Raw genomic sequence first — 15664 nt, 5'->3', positions numbered from 1 at the left:
ACCATCACCCCCCACTTATGTGGAGTGCTGGGGTGATACAATGTATCCCCTTTCTCATTCTAAGTAACATTTCTTTTACAGGGACAAGCATACCTTTAATGGCTGGTGGCAGTGAAGCATTTTACTAATTCAGTACACCTTTACCGCGGGCTGTTTCCACAGTCCCGGTAAAAGCACCCATGGGTGCACATTTTACCAAAATGGCCCAAGTTCTTTTTTTGCCATTTCAGTGTTCCTTGTCCTTTCTTGTTCCCTACCCTGACCTCCAGGGTGGGAACATCCTTTGGATCAATTTGGTCTTCAGCAGGAATCCTGTGCATTCCCCACCCTGGCTCCAGAGTGTCTGTGAAGGAAGGAAGCAAGGTAGGAGTCCAAAAGTCGGCAGCCTTATGTCTTCCAGCCTGACTGCGAGAATGCAGTCCAAACAGGGAGGCTGGCTCTTTTGAAAGGACTGTACCCCCCTCCTTCCCCAAGTTTTAATGTTGCACGTCTATTTCATTGGCTGGGTTCCTGCATAAAAGTTCAAACCTTGAAGCTGAAGAATTAATCGAACACTGGAACCAAATCCAAAGAGGAAGATGAAGATGAAGAAAAACGCAGCTGAGATGATTTCCAGCGACGGGAGAGCCTGCTGTGTAAACAGAGCGTGCTGTAGCCCTTCCTTCCAATCGAACTGGGGACTCCGAAAATGACGACCCAGAGCCTGGTGAGATTCAGTAGACTCAAGAAGACCTGCATTTTGAGCCATCCCACATTGTGCTGCAAACTTGCAGAGCTGCAATACCCCAATACCCTGGGACCTTGCACCATTGTCCAGTGCACAGTCTTCCGAATAGTCTACTGTTCTTGGATGGGACAGCACAGTTCTGGTACAAATGGAGAATTCTTTGTAAACGTTTTTAGAAGTAGTTTTGACGATAAAGAAAAATATGCTGGGTCACAAGCTGACTAGGACTTCGAGTTCGGAAAGTTTCACGAACTTCCACCGTGAAAGTCAGGATCTCTCAACCAAATGGCACAGTACCTTAAAGTGGAACAAAAAGATGCAGCTGAAGATGTGGGTTCCTGGCAGCTCCTGCAGTTGCTGTTCCCGAGTCTCAGTTGTGGGTACAAGAGGGAGGACGTTGGGGGACTCCTGCACTGCACGGGGTCGTCGTCGGAGCAAACAAAATGGCGTCACATCAGCTCAAGTTGCTGTGACTTCCAAACACAAACTGGTGTCCTTCTCCCTGGTTAACCTCAACCAGCTCCGAGAATGGTGTCCAGGCATTTGCTGAGTTGATTGGTCCCACCAACTCAAAAGGAAGAAGCCGTCCATGAAGGAGCTTCTCTGTTGAGGGAGTTTCAGGCAATTCGGACCTGCAGCAGGGCTTCACTGGGCAAACCAACGGTCCAGGAGTTGCAGCAGTCTACCTTCAGCTCTTCTTCGGTTCTTTCGTTCCAGTGGTCGACTCTGCCTTCCAGTCCTGGAGACTCGCCTTTTAAACAGTTTTCTCACATTCATTCAAGCCTAGTTGCCACTCACACAGCAGGGTGGCTGTCCTTGCCGGACAGTCAGCCAGCCAATCACGCCAGAGTGCATTTGGGTCTCCTAGGAGACCAAGCACAGGGAGTTGCAGGCACCTCCCTCACTTCCTGCCAACCCCAGATACTCAGACGCCAACGGCAGACTTCAGTCCTGAAGCCCACCAAAGGCTCACGAACAAAGGGACCAAACCTGGTTTGGCGCGCAGATTTTAAACACCAGAAAGGCCTTTCCACAAAGAAACAGCGAAAAAAGATGACCAGAATCTGTTTTTACAGAGGGGTAATGGGCGCTAAATTGAAAAATATGGCTGACCCGATTTTTAACTACCACTGTTTGCGGTCGAGAAAAATCATTGTAGTTTGTTATAAAACCACTGCCAACAGCCATTTCAATAGGAAAGGGTAACATTTGACTGTTACAAGAGTGTTTAGACATAGGGGATGCTAGGCAACCCCTCCAGCACTCTACAGGAAGATAGTGTGTGCTGGGTCTATGAATTTAAAAAGACTAGTAAAGTCAATTTAACTTTACATTCTCTGGGAGCCAGTAGTCGGTCTCAGAGAAGGTATTTAAACCTTGGGGAGTCCAAAGGACACCCCTGTGCCACTGCACAAAAGGTGCTGCGTGACAACAATAAAAAGAGGATGCCTATGGAGTGATGTAAAACTCCATAACCAAAGAAAATAAACACAGAAAAACAACAGAATTAAAAGTTCAAAGTCCCAAAGGTCAGCAAAAGAGCTGGGGGTTTCTAAAGTAGAGAGGAATTAGCACCTTTATGAAAATTCTTCCTAACAGGGGGGTTGCAATGGACACCTCCTTGTGCACTCCAACGCTAAAGGCCACTTTCGGGAATCAGGTAAGCAATACCTTTTTCCCCACAGTACCACAGAACCTTAGGTTAGAAGAAAATGTTTGTGCTGGATGCTCAGCGATGTTGCAGGTCTGGACCCGACCTTCGGACTCCTTGGTCTGATGACTGAAGGCTCCTGGATGGAATCTCAGCAGCAGTCTTGAGGGAGGATCTGTGGCACGACCTTCAACAACTTCTTGGTTCACTCTGCAGTTTTGACGCCTTCTCTGTAGCACCAACAAAGGACGTGATTTGGCCGGTCAATCTCCTTTGTTTCCTGTAGCCCCACACTCTGATGAGCGAGTCTGGGCAATTGGATTGGATCTCTGGTGTGTCCATGAGGGCTCAGCAAAGATTTTGGGCCTCATTACAAGGTGGGCGGGTAAGGTATTACCTTACCGCCCTACTACGAGTTCCCTTTGTGGGTCCTCCCTTAACGCCTAGTTTTTCCAGGCGTTAAGGACGAGACCCGCAAAGGGACTCTGGAGCCAATAACGGTACCTCAATTTGCGGTACCGTTATTAGCGCCTTCCCCATTCCCATTGAGCCCTATGGGGGCTCAAATGGGAATGGGGAAGGGTCCTTGTGAATGGGAAATTACCGATCCTGCCAACCATGGAATGGACCGGTAATTGCTCCATTCACCAGGGCGGAATCGGTAGGGTTTTGGAGACAGCCATGGAGCCAATAGCCCCATGGCTACCTCCAACCTCGTAATGAGTCCCTTTGATGGATTTGGTCTTTCCATGATGATTAACTCGAAATGGGCGGCAGGTCTCCTGGTATTAGCGTTCTGCAGCTATGGAAACTCCTAGGACCTTGGTAGATGGCTCAATTCAAAGGGACTGGTTGTTCTCACCAGCCAAAGGGAACGACAAGCTCCTCTGTCGCATAGAAAACGGGTCAGGACAGCAGTGGTTGCTTCCCAGTTTTGCAAAGGGTCTGCAGGCGTCTCTGATCGTCTTTTCGTTTCCTTCAGCTTCCAGTGGTCGACTAGCTTTTCACTCCAGAAGCCTCGCATTTTATACAGTTCCAGCACACACTCCTCTGCAATCTCTCTCAGCATTTTACAGAAAGGGCGCTTGGCTGTCCAATCAGAACAGCCAGACCCCCAAGCTGGTCCTATTCAGGCACTCTGGCAGACAAAGGACAGGGGGGTGGAAGACTCCACCCCTAGTTCCCGTCTGTCCAGACACTCTGGAGCCTAGCCGGGGATACTCAAGGAATTCCGCCAAAGGACGGACACACACACGGAGACACACACACACACACACACACACACACCCAGGCCCCCCCCCCCCGCACCCCCCCCCCCACCCCCCCCCCCCCCCCCACACCCCCCCCCCACCCCCCCCCCCCCACACCCCCCCCCCCCCCCCCATTCCAGAATGGTAGAAATACAACCACACTAGTAATGGCGAAAAAAGAAGGGAGGCCCCAAGTTGGTACTTGGGTGCGACTATTGTGCACTACCGAGGGTATGGACATAACATGCAGTATAGAAATTACACAATAGTTGGTAGCACATGTCCACTGCCACCAGAGATTGTCTATGTGACTGAAAAGTCACAGGAGCAGAAAAGGAGGCTACTAGGTATCCATTTGGCACTCCACTGAAGGTGGATTGCCAAACATCACCCATCTCCAATAACCCCGAACAACTAGTCGATCTCTATAATACCATCATTAAAGAAGTCAGACACAATTGCCCCATTAGAGACTAAAAACGCGAAAAAGCTCTTCCACACCAACTCATGGTTTAATCCAGACCTACAAGACCTACAAGACCTAAAAACACTCAAAAGACAAGCTCTTAAAAAATGGCAATCTGGCCCCTCCGCCCCTTCACGCGATTCATACCCAACTATTGTTAAACAATACAAAAATGCCATAGCCAAAACCAAAGCGGCCACATACAATACTAGAATCGACAATGCCCAATCACACTCAAAAGAACTATTCGCCTTCTTCAACGAGCTAGTCATACCTCCCACATCCAAACATCAAACAGTCAAAGACGAGAAATGGTGTAATGACATCCAGAAAGCTATGCTTGACAAATTAGATCTACTCCAAAAGAAAATCAAAACCAACCTTGACAATCTACCCAAGTCCCCTCACAAAACGCTGGCCACCCCGAACTCTAAGCATCCTACTCAACACAAGAGCAACACTCCACCACCATTCACCTTCAGAAAGGTAACCGCACCTGAGGTCTTACACATTATGAAACAAATAAAACCCTCACTCTGCAAAGGAGACATCTGTCCAGCAAACATAATCAAAGACTGCGCTGAGTCCCTAGCGCTGTTCATTGCAACCTTTATCAATGCATCATTTGCCACTGGCTCAGAACCCTCCTCCCTTAAAGAAGCCTGGGTTCGCCCACTGCTGAAAAAGCCCACACTAGATCCAGATTCGCCTAATTACTACAGGCCCATTACAATAGTGCCATTTCTGCTGAAAATCCTGGATAAGGCTGCCTATCTACAGATACAAGCCTACCTAGAATCTCATAACATCCTAGGCAAGAGACAGTCCGGCTTTCGCCCACGCCATGGCACAGAATCAGCGCTACTCGACCTAAAAACCCAACTCCTAAAAAATATGGATAAAGGCAAATGTGCAATGCTCTTACTCCTTGACCCGTCGGCTGCGTTCAACCTAGTCGACCACAAAACCCTAAAGACACACCTCACCAATACAGCTCACTTCTCTACTGAAGCCACAACATGGATCTCATCCTTCCTGGAGGGCAGAGCTATGCAAGTCTACTCAGACCAAGCATCAGCCACCCCGCCCCCCATCAACTGCGGAGTACCACAAGGTTCCTGCACCTCCCCTACACTATATAACCTATTCACACTCCCTCCATTCAACAACCTAGAAGAATTCGGCATAACGTTCACCAATTATGCCGACGATACACAAATTCTTCTCCCATTAACTGGTGATTACAATCAAGACCTAAAAGCCCTACAACACACATATGCCATCATCCAGGCCTGGGTGGCAGCCAATGGCCTCTGTTTCAATGGAGACAAGACAGAGATCTTACTGGTTGGCCCCAAAGAATCCCTTAGCAAACTAGACAGCAAATATAGCACCTTCCTAGTTGAGAACTCGGTCATCTCGGTCTCCTCTGCTGTAAAATCCTTGAGAGTCTATCTAGATTCCACGCTTTCCATGGATAGACATGTCAGTTACATCTCCTCCTCAGCAGCCTTAACAACCAAAACAATGAATGCAGTAAAACTTCACTTATCCACTACAAACTGCCTCAACATAGCCAGGGCCACCATAGGTGCCAAATTGGACTACTGCAACGTCCTCCTATTAGGCACCTCTGCCAAAATATTAATAGACTCCAAATCACACAGAACAACGCCTCGAGAGCTGCCCTCAATATTCCCAAGAGGGAACACATCTCCCTAGCAAGACAAAATGCTCACTGGCTCCCATTCAAAGAGCGCATCCAGTTCAAGACCCTAACCATTACCCACAGATGCATATCCCAATCTGCCCCTAGCTACCTTACTGATCGGATACAACCAGTCCAGACAATCAGACCCAAAAGGGAGCTGTACGCGAACCAACTATCAGTCCCCAACTTCAATAGAGTTAAAGCTGGTGACTCGAGCTTCAAAGTCCTAGCGCCAAAAGCATGGAACTCCCTACCGCCCAAACTGAGAGCGGAAACATCCCTCATTGCCTTCACAAAAGCACTGACAACCACCTTGTTTAAGTGAATCCCTCTTAGAACTACTGCAATGCAAATAATCTCTGTATCATACTGCTCTACCAAAGTTCACTGTTCCCATGTAACCTTGTATCTTCAACCATGTCTGTAACCATGTCCACTGCCTTTCATGATACTCAACTGTGTTAAGTAAACCTTCTTGTAACAGCGCCACGATGCCCTAGGGCAGCTGTGCGCTTTAAAAATGCAAATAAATAAATAAATCTCTCAGACTATATAGTTTCGTGAGAGATACTAAGTATCTCTCCATCCTTAAGAACTGTAGTTACGCAAAGATATTGAAAATAATCTTAATGGGGGGACCCTAAGGGTCCTCGGCAACACTGTCCATAAGGAGCTGTGTGCTGCAGCAGTAAAACACAGATGCCTTTTAGGAGTGGAAAAAGGCCCCACTCATTCAGGATTGAAAGAAAAAGGTACAGAAGTCCAGCAGAAAGTGCAGGGGTATCACTAGGAGAGGGAATGAAGCATAAAAATGATAAATATCCTTAACGTCCACCACTGTAGTGCTAACACCACCTCTTGCAGAACCTCCACTAGATTGTCCCAGTTGTACTTTACTTGCAACCATTGTTTCACTAACCATTCTTGGAGTGGATGCATATGCGTTAGGAAAGATTTCTCTTTAGGTAACTTTCCTAAATTATCGGTAAACCAAAAACAGATGTTTAGCAAGGCAAGTAAATTAAAAAATCTTCACTTGTCTCGTAAAGAGAACAGGTTACAGAACACAGCAAAACGTTGGGATGTCCCATTCATGTTTATGGAGAGAAAGCAGCAAAAAGAAAATCTTTCCTAACAGTCTTGGACGCTAAAAAGGCTCTTAGCTGAACACTTTACTTACCTCTAAGCTATCCATCGTTTTAATCATTTGCACAATAGGGTAAGTAGTATTTTTGAAACCGCTCTGGAATGGACATTCACTAATTGAATGTTATACTGTATGTGACACAGCCCTGCTCTCCACCTTAGAGCTGCCTTTGGCTGCTCTGCCTCATTTAGCACTATTAGAGTAAAAGGTGGCTTAAGGGAACCCTTGATGCTTACTGTAATATGCAAGTCAGTTACTTGCACACCCTAGACACAAGGCAAAGCAAATGTGTAATAGTTTGTGCAATGCAGTTAACAACAAAGAACATTTTGAGGAAGAAAGATAATACCAGTTACTCAAAGCAGAACAGCCTTACCTAGGGATGTGTTTTTGAAATGTGATGCCAGGAAGCTGACTTTTCCTGTGATGAGCTCATAGCTGATCTCTTTCAGAAACTCGCTGGTGGTAAGCATGCTCTCGGCTAGTGCTCTGGACTGATACTGACCTGTAGACAATAAGCATTCATTGAAATGTCATCCACTCAATGGTTAATGATCCCAATGCATCCGTAAATGGTTTTGGTATGAGCAGGGCTATGTACAATTTAAATCTAACACCTAAAGTATAACTTCACAGATGAATCAAGGAAAGGCAATACATTCAAAATATATAGAAGAAAGAATTTTCAGAAAGAAAGAAAAGCATATCTGGTAAGCACACAGATACTTAGTGATAATTCTTTGAAAGCAATCACAATCATATGCAGGTATAATCGGCAATGCATGAAATCCACACAAGTCACACATTTGATATAAATACAGGAAAATGCTGCTCATACAGTTCTTTACGATTCAGCCAGCGTACCATCCCCCGGCTGCAATTTATGCTGGCGTCCAGATGCTGGTCTGAATGTTGCAGCCTTGACCATTTTGCATTGTGCCCTGGCAGCATATGCTAGCAGGTTTGTAAATTGCTGGAAGTATTTGTGCGTGTGCTGTTTTCCAGGGACCTTGCCAACATTTGGACCCTTTCGCCAGAACCACTACTCCTCCAGTTAAGCCCCATGTCGATCAGGTGTCCTAACAGGAACTTTCTATTCAGCCATGCCTTTAGTATACATCACTGGCATTTATGCCACATAGCCTATTTTACCTCAGGAGAGCTGTTAGCGAGAATTCTCAGAAATGTGCTAATTCCTCTCTACCTTAGAGGACCACCCAGCAACTTTGCTGGATTTTTAGGACTTGCATTTTTTACCTGGAGAGAGTGAGACCCTTTTTCCCCACTCTCTCATGTATTTTTGTTATGATTTGAACACTGTTTCTTTTGGTTGTGGAGTCTGAGAAACTCCATAGGCATCAACTTTTACATTGTGTCACACGGTGTGCAGTCAAAATATCGAATGAATAATGTCAAGTCATAATATAGAAAACAATGTCGAAAAAAAAGTCTAACTTTTTATTTTTTTATTTATATTTTTTTGGGGTCTGGGAATAAAAAAAATGGGTAAAACAAAAAAAAATTAAAAAAGGGGGCTGGGGAAACCCTCCCATTTTGAATACAAAACGTCATAAAAACAAATTCGACTTTTTTGTTTTCATCATTTTTTTTCTATATTATGACTTTCGACATTATGGTTTTCGATTTTATGACTATGAACCGTGTCACACAGCACCTTCAGTGCAGTGGCACAGGGAAATCTTTCAGATTTCCCAAGGTTTAAATACCTTCTCTTGGATAAACTACTGTTCCCAAGAGCAGTAAAGTGAAATTGACTTTACTTACATTTGTAACTTTCTCGGCCCAGCACACACTATCTTACAATAGGGTGCTGGAGGGGTTACTTAGCATCCCTGTTGTCTAATTTTGCAGGTAACTTTTTTATGTTACCCTTTCCTCGATTAATGGCTGGTGGCAGTGGTTTACTTTTAACTACAGTGGTGTGCTTTTACCGCGTGCTGCGTTCACAGCTGGAGGGAAGCACCCAAGGGTGCCATTTCTGACAGAAATGGCCCTGGTCTTCTTTTTTTGCCATTTCTTTGTGGAAAGGTCCTTCTTGAGATTTACTCTGTGCGCCAAACCAGGTTTGGTCCCTTTGTTCGTTTTGACTTTGGCGGGATTCACAAGTGAAGCCCGCCTCTGGCTCCAGGGTGTCTAGCGGGGGGCAGGAATCGAGGGAGGTGCCTGAAGCTCCCTGTGCCTGGTCTCCTAGGAGACAGGAACGCACTCCTAGGTGATTGGCCGGCTGGCTGTCCGGCAAGGACAGCCACCCTGCTGGGTGACTGACAGCTAGGCTGGAATTAATGGGAGAAACCTGCATAGAAGGCAAGGCTTTTTGGCTTGGAAGGCATAGACGGCCACTGGATGAAGGAATCCGAAGAAGAACTTGGAAGAGATGCCTGCTGTAACTCCTGGACCGTTGCTTTGCCGGGTGAAGCCCTGCTGCTATGCTGAAGCTCCGAATTTGCCTCGACTAGAGAAGCCCTGCAAGGACGACTCCCCTGGAATTGGTGGGTCCAATCAACTCCAAAGTAAGCCACCTGGACATCCTCGCGGAGCTGGTTGGATTTCCACTGCCGTTGCTGCTGGAAACCGTACAGCCAGGGAGAGGAACACCAGGAAGCAGGACTGACCGAGCCTGAGACACCTCGACAGAGTGCTGGAACCCATATGCAAGGAAAGCCCATCTGGGCAGCCAAGGGTCTGCGGTGTCACTATTTGCTTAGACACGAGAAGCCAAAACCGCGAAGTGCCACTGAATAGAAGTTGGTCCTTTTCTGTCGCCGACCATCCCGTTGCAGTGTAGGAGTCCTCCAGATGTCCTCCCTCTTGTCCCCACGACTGAGACCTAGGAACACAGGATCTGCCGAGCTGATAAGGAACAGAATCTAGCCAACGCCCTTTTCTTATAATCAAAGATACTGTAAAGTCTAAGATAACTTACCTCTTGTTGTGTAACCGCACTTGTTCTCAGTTGAGACTTGAAGTGGTTGCTTTGTAGAGTTGCTATCAGCTTCTTTACCTCACAAGCCTGTTAGGTAAAGCTTGTAGGCGGTACCCTCTGGCAACACTACAAACAACTCTGACTACAGGTATAGGAAACCCAATCTTTGGTATAAGCTTGTACTACACAGTTTTGGTAGCGTGTTGAGTAGCCAGGCTTATCTCGAGAGGGGTCAATGTGAGCTGTAGTGGAGTTACACAGATTTACAGTTACAAGTATTCAAATAAACTCTTACACACTCAAGGTTTCTTGAATAAACAATTAATTTATTTATCAGTCAGTTAGAATAAGCCTTTTTCAGAAGGGAGCAATATAACAGTAACACTCAAATACACTATCTTAATATCTCTAAATCAGTAGATACACTTTTGGGATGGCCCACAGACACTACCTGCACCCTCAGGGGACTTCAAATGCTAGGGTGCTGGGGACATCAATATATCACTGTTTCATTTAGGATCATATAGTAACAAGTCAAGGTTATATAGAACACCACTGTGCGCGGTACAAATGTCCTTTAACATTAACATACAAGAGACCACCAATATTCTTAATCAGGCAAATACTTTTAGATACACCCAGAAAGAGTCATTCAGTACAATAGGCTAAGCCAAAGTCAATGGGAAAAAGTCTTATATAGGATGAAGCACCTCTGATAATGGAAAAGTATTTGCACAATGTTTCAGAAGTCTTTGGAGAAAAGAATAATCAAATGTAGGGCCACAAGCTGATTAGACTTGCGAGTGGTAGAAGATGCAAGCAACTCTACAGCAAAAGGTAAGTTCTCTCAGACTTTGTACAGTACCTTTGAAATGAAGAAAATATGCTGCAGATGACACCTGTTCCTGTGCAGCTCTGCAGGTCTCACTGTTCCTGGGCCTCAGTCGTCGGGACAAGAGGGGGACTCCTGCAATGCACTGGGATGGTCAAAACTCGCAAACGGCAAACTTCACTCTCAGTGGCTGTTCAGTGTTTCAACTCCTCGCGTCTACCGCAAATAGCAACACTGCGGCTCCTGGCGGTCGAGATGGGCTTTCCTTGCTTCTAGGGTCCCGCACTATGTTGATGGGGCTCAGACTCAGTCAGACCTGCTTCCTGGGAGTCTGGAGGATCTTCCTGGAGCACTAGGCCAGTTTAAAAGCAACACACACAAACTGGTGTTCCTCTCCCTGGCTATACGGTTTCCAGCAGCAACTATATGGAAATTCAACCAGCTCCAAGATGGATGTCCAGGTGGCTTACTTTGGAGTGGATTGGTCGCACCAACTCAAGGGGTGAAGTCGTCCTTGCAGTGGCTTCTCGGTCGATGCGAACTTGGCGTTTCGGCACTGCGGCAGGGCTTCACCGGGCAAAATAAAGGTCCAGGAGTTGCAGAAGATGTCCTCTTCAAGTTCTTCTTCGGTTCCTTTGTCCAGTGCTCAACACTGCCTTCCAAGCCAAAAGCCTATGCTTTTATTGAGTTCTCTCCCATTCATTCCAGCCTAGCTGTCAGTCACCCAGCAGGGTGGCTGTCCTTGCTAGACAGTCAGCCGGCCAATCACCACAGAGTGCATTTGGGTCTCCTAGGAGACTAAGCACAGGCTGTTTTGGGCACCTCTCTCACTTCCTGCCCACCCCAGACACTCAGGCGCAAGAGGTGGTCTTCAGTCCTGAAGCCCGTCAAAGGCATAAGAACAAAGGGACCAAACCTAGTTTGGTGCGCAGAGACAAACTCCAGAAGGACCTTTCCAAAAAGAAACAGCAAAAAAAGAAGACCGGAACCTGTTTTTACAGAGGGCGCTCAGACGCCATCTTGAAAAACATGGCTCCCGCGATTTAACGCCATCGTTGTTCGCGGTCGGGAAAAATCATGGTAGTTTGTTTTAAAACCACTGGCACCAGCCATTTTGATAGGAAAGGGTAGCATTTGACTGCTACATGAGTTTCTAGACACAGGGGATACTAGGTAACCCCTCCAGCACTCTATTGTGAGATAGTGTGTGCTGGTTCTATAAAGTTACAAATGTAAGTAAAGTCAATTTCACTTTACTGTTCTTGGAAACATAGTTTAACCAAGAGGAGCTATGCAAACCTTTGGGAAATCTGAGAGACTTCCCCGTGTCACTGCACTGAAGGTGTTGTGTGACATAATGTAAAAGATGATGCCTATGGAGTTTGTCAGACTCCCAAACCAAAAGAAACAGTGTTAAAAAAAAAAAAAAACACATAAAAATCCACGAGAGTGTGTGGGGAAAAAGGGTCTCACTCCCCAGGTTAAAAAAAAAATCAAGTCCTCAAAATCCAGCAAAGTTGCTGGGGGTCTCTAAGGTAGAGGGAATTAGCACATTTCTGAGAATTCTTCCCAACACCTGACACTAAAACGAATGCATTCACGATTTCACTATGTAACATGGAAAGATCTTGAAGGTTACAGTTCCATTAGGCATGGTGCAGACAATTGCTACGTTTGCACATGAGTTCCTTCATGTACACTGAAGAAGTGTGTAATACTATGGTGTGTATAGCAATGCATTCCTCCATGACATACTTCTCTCATGATAATTCCTCCAATATTCTTCCATAGTTTTCTGCCACCATTACAATAACAATCCCTTAAGGAGGCTTACTATGAAAAGTAAATGCACATGTGATATCATGAATGAGATTTGTTTTGCTATCTTTGATGTCATGGGTGTTAGTCCTTGCAGTGCACATTGGTGGCACCAGTTATGGTTGCTTAGCTTACCATAATTGTCGAATTTTGTGGGTTTCTCGGTTTTACCTGTAACCATAACGTAACAACATTTTTCCATCGAATTTCATAGGTTTTTGCTAGTGCAACTTAACCATAACATCCCTTTAACAATGTGTTTGTTAGTGAATATATATATATATCTTTTATTTAGTCTTGGGTGCTAGTATTACATTATAGTAGTAATTTTTCATAGTGTGATATGGCCATAAATAAATCAGTATTTTAAAAACTGTTTGTCTAGTGCGTTCCTTGACATTTCACTGTCTACTCATTGGGGACCCCTTACCAGGATCACCCCTCCTGAGACTTAGCCTTGACCACTCGCTTTGCCATCTTTGAGTTGTCCCCGTCTCTATACTAGGTGTTAGGACAGTTTTTCTGAAGTCCAAGTAAGGGCTTAGTAACCCCATACAACTGAGACAGTACAAAACTCCACTCTTAGTGTAAGGCTGTACCACCCAAGTATATGGTAGCATAGAAGGACCAGCCAGGCTTATCCTAGGAGGGAGAGAGGGCGTTAGGAAGCTACAAAGAACTTGTAGTATACCAAGGGTTCAATAGAAACACAAACTAAAAGTATTATAAAAAGAAATAAAGGTTTATTATAAATCCAATTATGCCGAGTTAAGTCTTTGGGTAAGTACTTTGTCATAGAGTCATAAACACATTATAAAAACGCAACAACGCTTGATGGTACACAGATAGAACAAAGCATAAACTTTCTTCAGAACAAATAACTAACAGTAATTCTAGGGAAGCCAGACCTCAATCAAATACATTTAGTATATGACACACCTATTCATGGGGAGTAAAACCAAGAGTTACTTATAGATTACTTTACAGTATGTCATGGGTAGTAGAGCCAGTCAGTCATAGTCATTCAGTGACACTTGGTTATGTTATCACTTAGTAAACCATCCCTGTTATCAAGATGCATTTCTGAATAGAGGAACACTAATCATGCAACATTATAAACCCATAACTACATTTGGGGTAACACACAGTTATTCCAAGTGAGTAAGACCTGTAGGTGTAATAAACAGTTACAGTTGCTTTTCAGATCAGTGGAACACAAACTAAGGTAAGTAATAACCTTCTAAACTAATTTAGGATTTCACCATGCAGACCAATGCCAGCTAAACCTAGAGGACACTTGGCACACAGCTATTCTAGGCAAGTAAAAAATAAATGATGTATGCAATATACTATTACAGCTGCTTTTCAGTTCAGTGGAACACAGACTACGGTAAGTAAAACATACAATACACTTATTAAGAATTGCACACTATTCAAGGTAAGTAAAACCCAAGGCAGACATATTCTAGACAGGCTATACAGCAGGTCAAGGAAAGCAAGACCCAATTGGTAAACGTATACACTAATATTCTGAAAGAAATAGCTAAGTGAAGCAAACAGCATTACTTTTGGTAAAGAGGCTTAACCAATTCAGAGGTGAGTAAAATAACCTTACATAAACTTTTGAGAATGGCAGAACACATTCAAATAAAGTAAGTTAGGACAGTTCTTCTGAAGTCCAACAATGGGGTTAGTATAACCATTCAACTGAGACAGTACAAGACTCCACTCTTAGTATAAGGCAGTACCACCTGAGTATACGGTAGCATAGGCAGAGCAGCCAAGCGCATCTTAGGAGGGGGAGAGGGCTGTAGGAAAGTACACAGAACCTGTAGTATACCAATGATTCAATATAAGCACTTACAACCATAAGTATTATTTTCAAACTTTTTTTTAATTATAAACACAATTAGGACAAGTTAAGTCTTGGGGTACTGGTAATAGTCTCATAAACACATTATAAAAACACAACACAATGCTTGAAGGTAACCAGACCAAAGCATAAACCTTCAGAATACCCAACAGTAATTCTAGGGAAGTCAAGAACTTATCATACACATTTAGCATAGGACACACCTATTCATGGGGAGTAAAAACCATATGTTACTTTCCGATTACTTTCAGAAACACAAGGGTAGTAGACCCTATCAGTTATGCAGTAACACTCAGCAAAGAAATCACATAATTAATCAACCCTGTTACCAGGATACTTTTCTGAATAGTGGATCACAGATTCAAGGAACAGTATGTACCTCCAACTACTTTTACACAGTTACTGGCACACAGCTATTCTATGCAGGTAAAACCTAATGTTGTAATACATGATTACAGTTGCTTTTCAAGTCAGTGGAACACAGACTGAGGTAAGCAATAACTCTGGATGGCACACCACTAACTCAAGGCAAGTAAGACCCATACACTTTTCAAAGGAGCCATCAGCAACTTCAGGGTAAGTATAACCTATTCTAGACAGGCTAACAGCAAGTCAGGGGCAGCAAGACCCAATTGGGGAACGTATACACCCATTCTCTGGAAAAGAAATCGTTAGTGAAGCAAACAACATTACTTTTGGGAAAGAGGCACAACCAATTCACAGGTGAGTAAAATAACCGTGTATATACTTTTCAGAATGGCACAACACACATTCAAGGTACGTAAGAACGTTTGTAACTGTGCACTCGCAGAGTTACAGATATCTACCAACCAACTCTTTCAAAAGTACTTTAAACACTTGTTATACTATTCCTTTACTTATCCAGTCCTTCCCTATTCTATTGCACGAGTTCACTCGGAGGCAGAAGAGGGACACTAGTGGTCTAGGTGCCAGCTGTAGGCAGGGTGAGATAGGGTACTGTTGCAGGCAAAAGTCAGAGTTCCTGTGGAAGACTGTTCAAACAAGTAAGTAGTTCACTTTAAAGTTAGTTGAGGGTTCAGGGACATCTGAGAATACATCGTAGGAGGATTCCAGCAGTGGGCCTCGGTGAACTAGACGAGAGGACTTCCACACACAAGAACACCCCAAAGCTTTACAGAAATCACACAGACATAAGGTAAGTAAATACTCCAGCCAACATAGTACCTTAGAACGGAAGAAAAGTTGCAGCAAGAAGACTTCAGG

General features: G+C 44.6%; 1 protein-coding gene across 5 annotated transcripts in view; it reads right to left on the bottom strand.

The window, feature by feature from the left end:
* GREB1L (GREB1 like retinoic acid receptor coactivator) overlaps nucleotides 1-15664 on the bottom strand; it is a 1340557-nt gene that overhangs the window by 187505 nt on the left and 1137388 nt on the right. For all 5 annotated transcript variants that reach the window (XM_069620882.1, XM_069620883.1, XM_069620885.1 and 2 more), the window contains one exon: nucleotides 7329-7457. In XM_069620882.1, the coding sequence (XP_069476983.1) occupies nucleotides 7329-7457 (129 nt within the window). The remainder of the gene's footprint in view (nucleotides 1-7328; nucleotides 7458-15664) is intronic.

This window comes from Ambystoma mexicanum, chromosome 5q (assembly GCF_040938575.1).
Source record: "Ambystoma mexicanum isolate Mex_15411 chromosome 5q, UKY_AmexF1_1, whole genome shotgun sequence".
NCBI classification, from domain to species: Eukaryota; Metazoa; Chordata; class Amphibia; order Caudata; family Ambystomatidae; genus Ambystoma; species Ambystoma mexicanum.
Note: the sequence above shows the minus strand (reverse complement) of the source record. Positions and strands in the feature narration are given on the sequence as shown.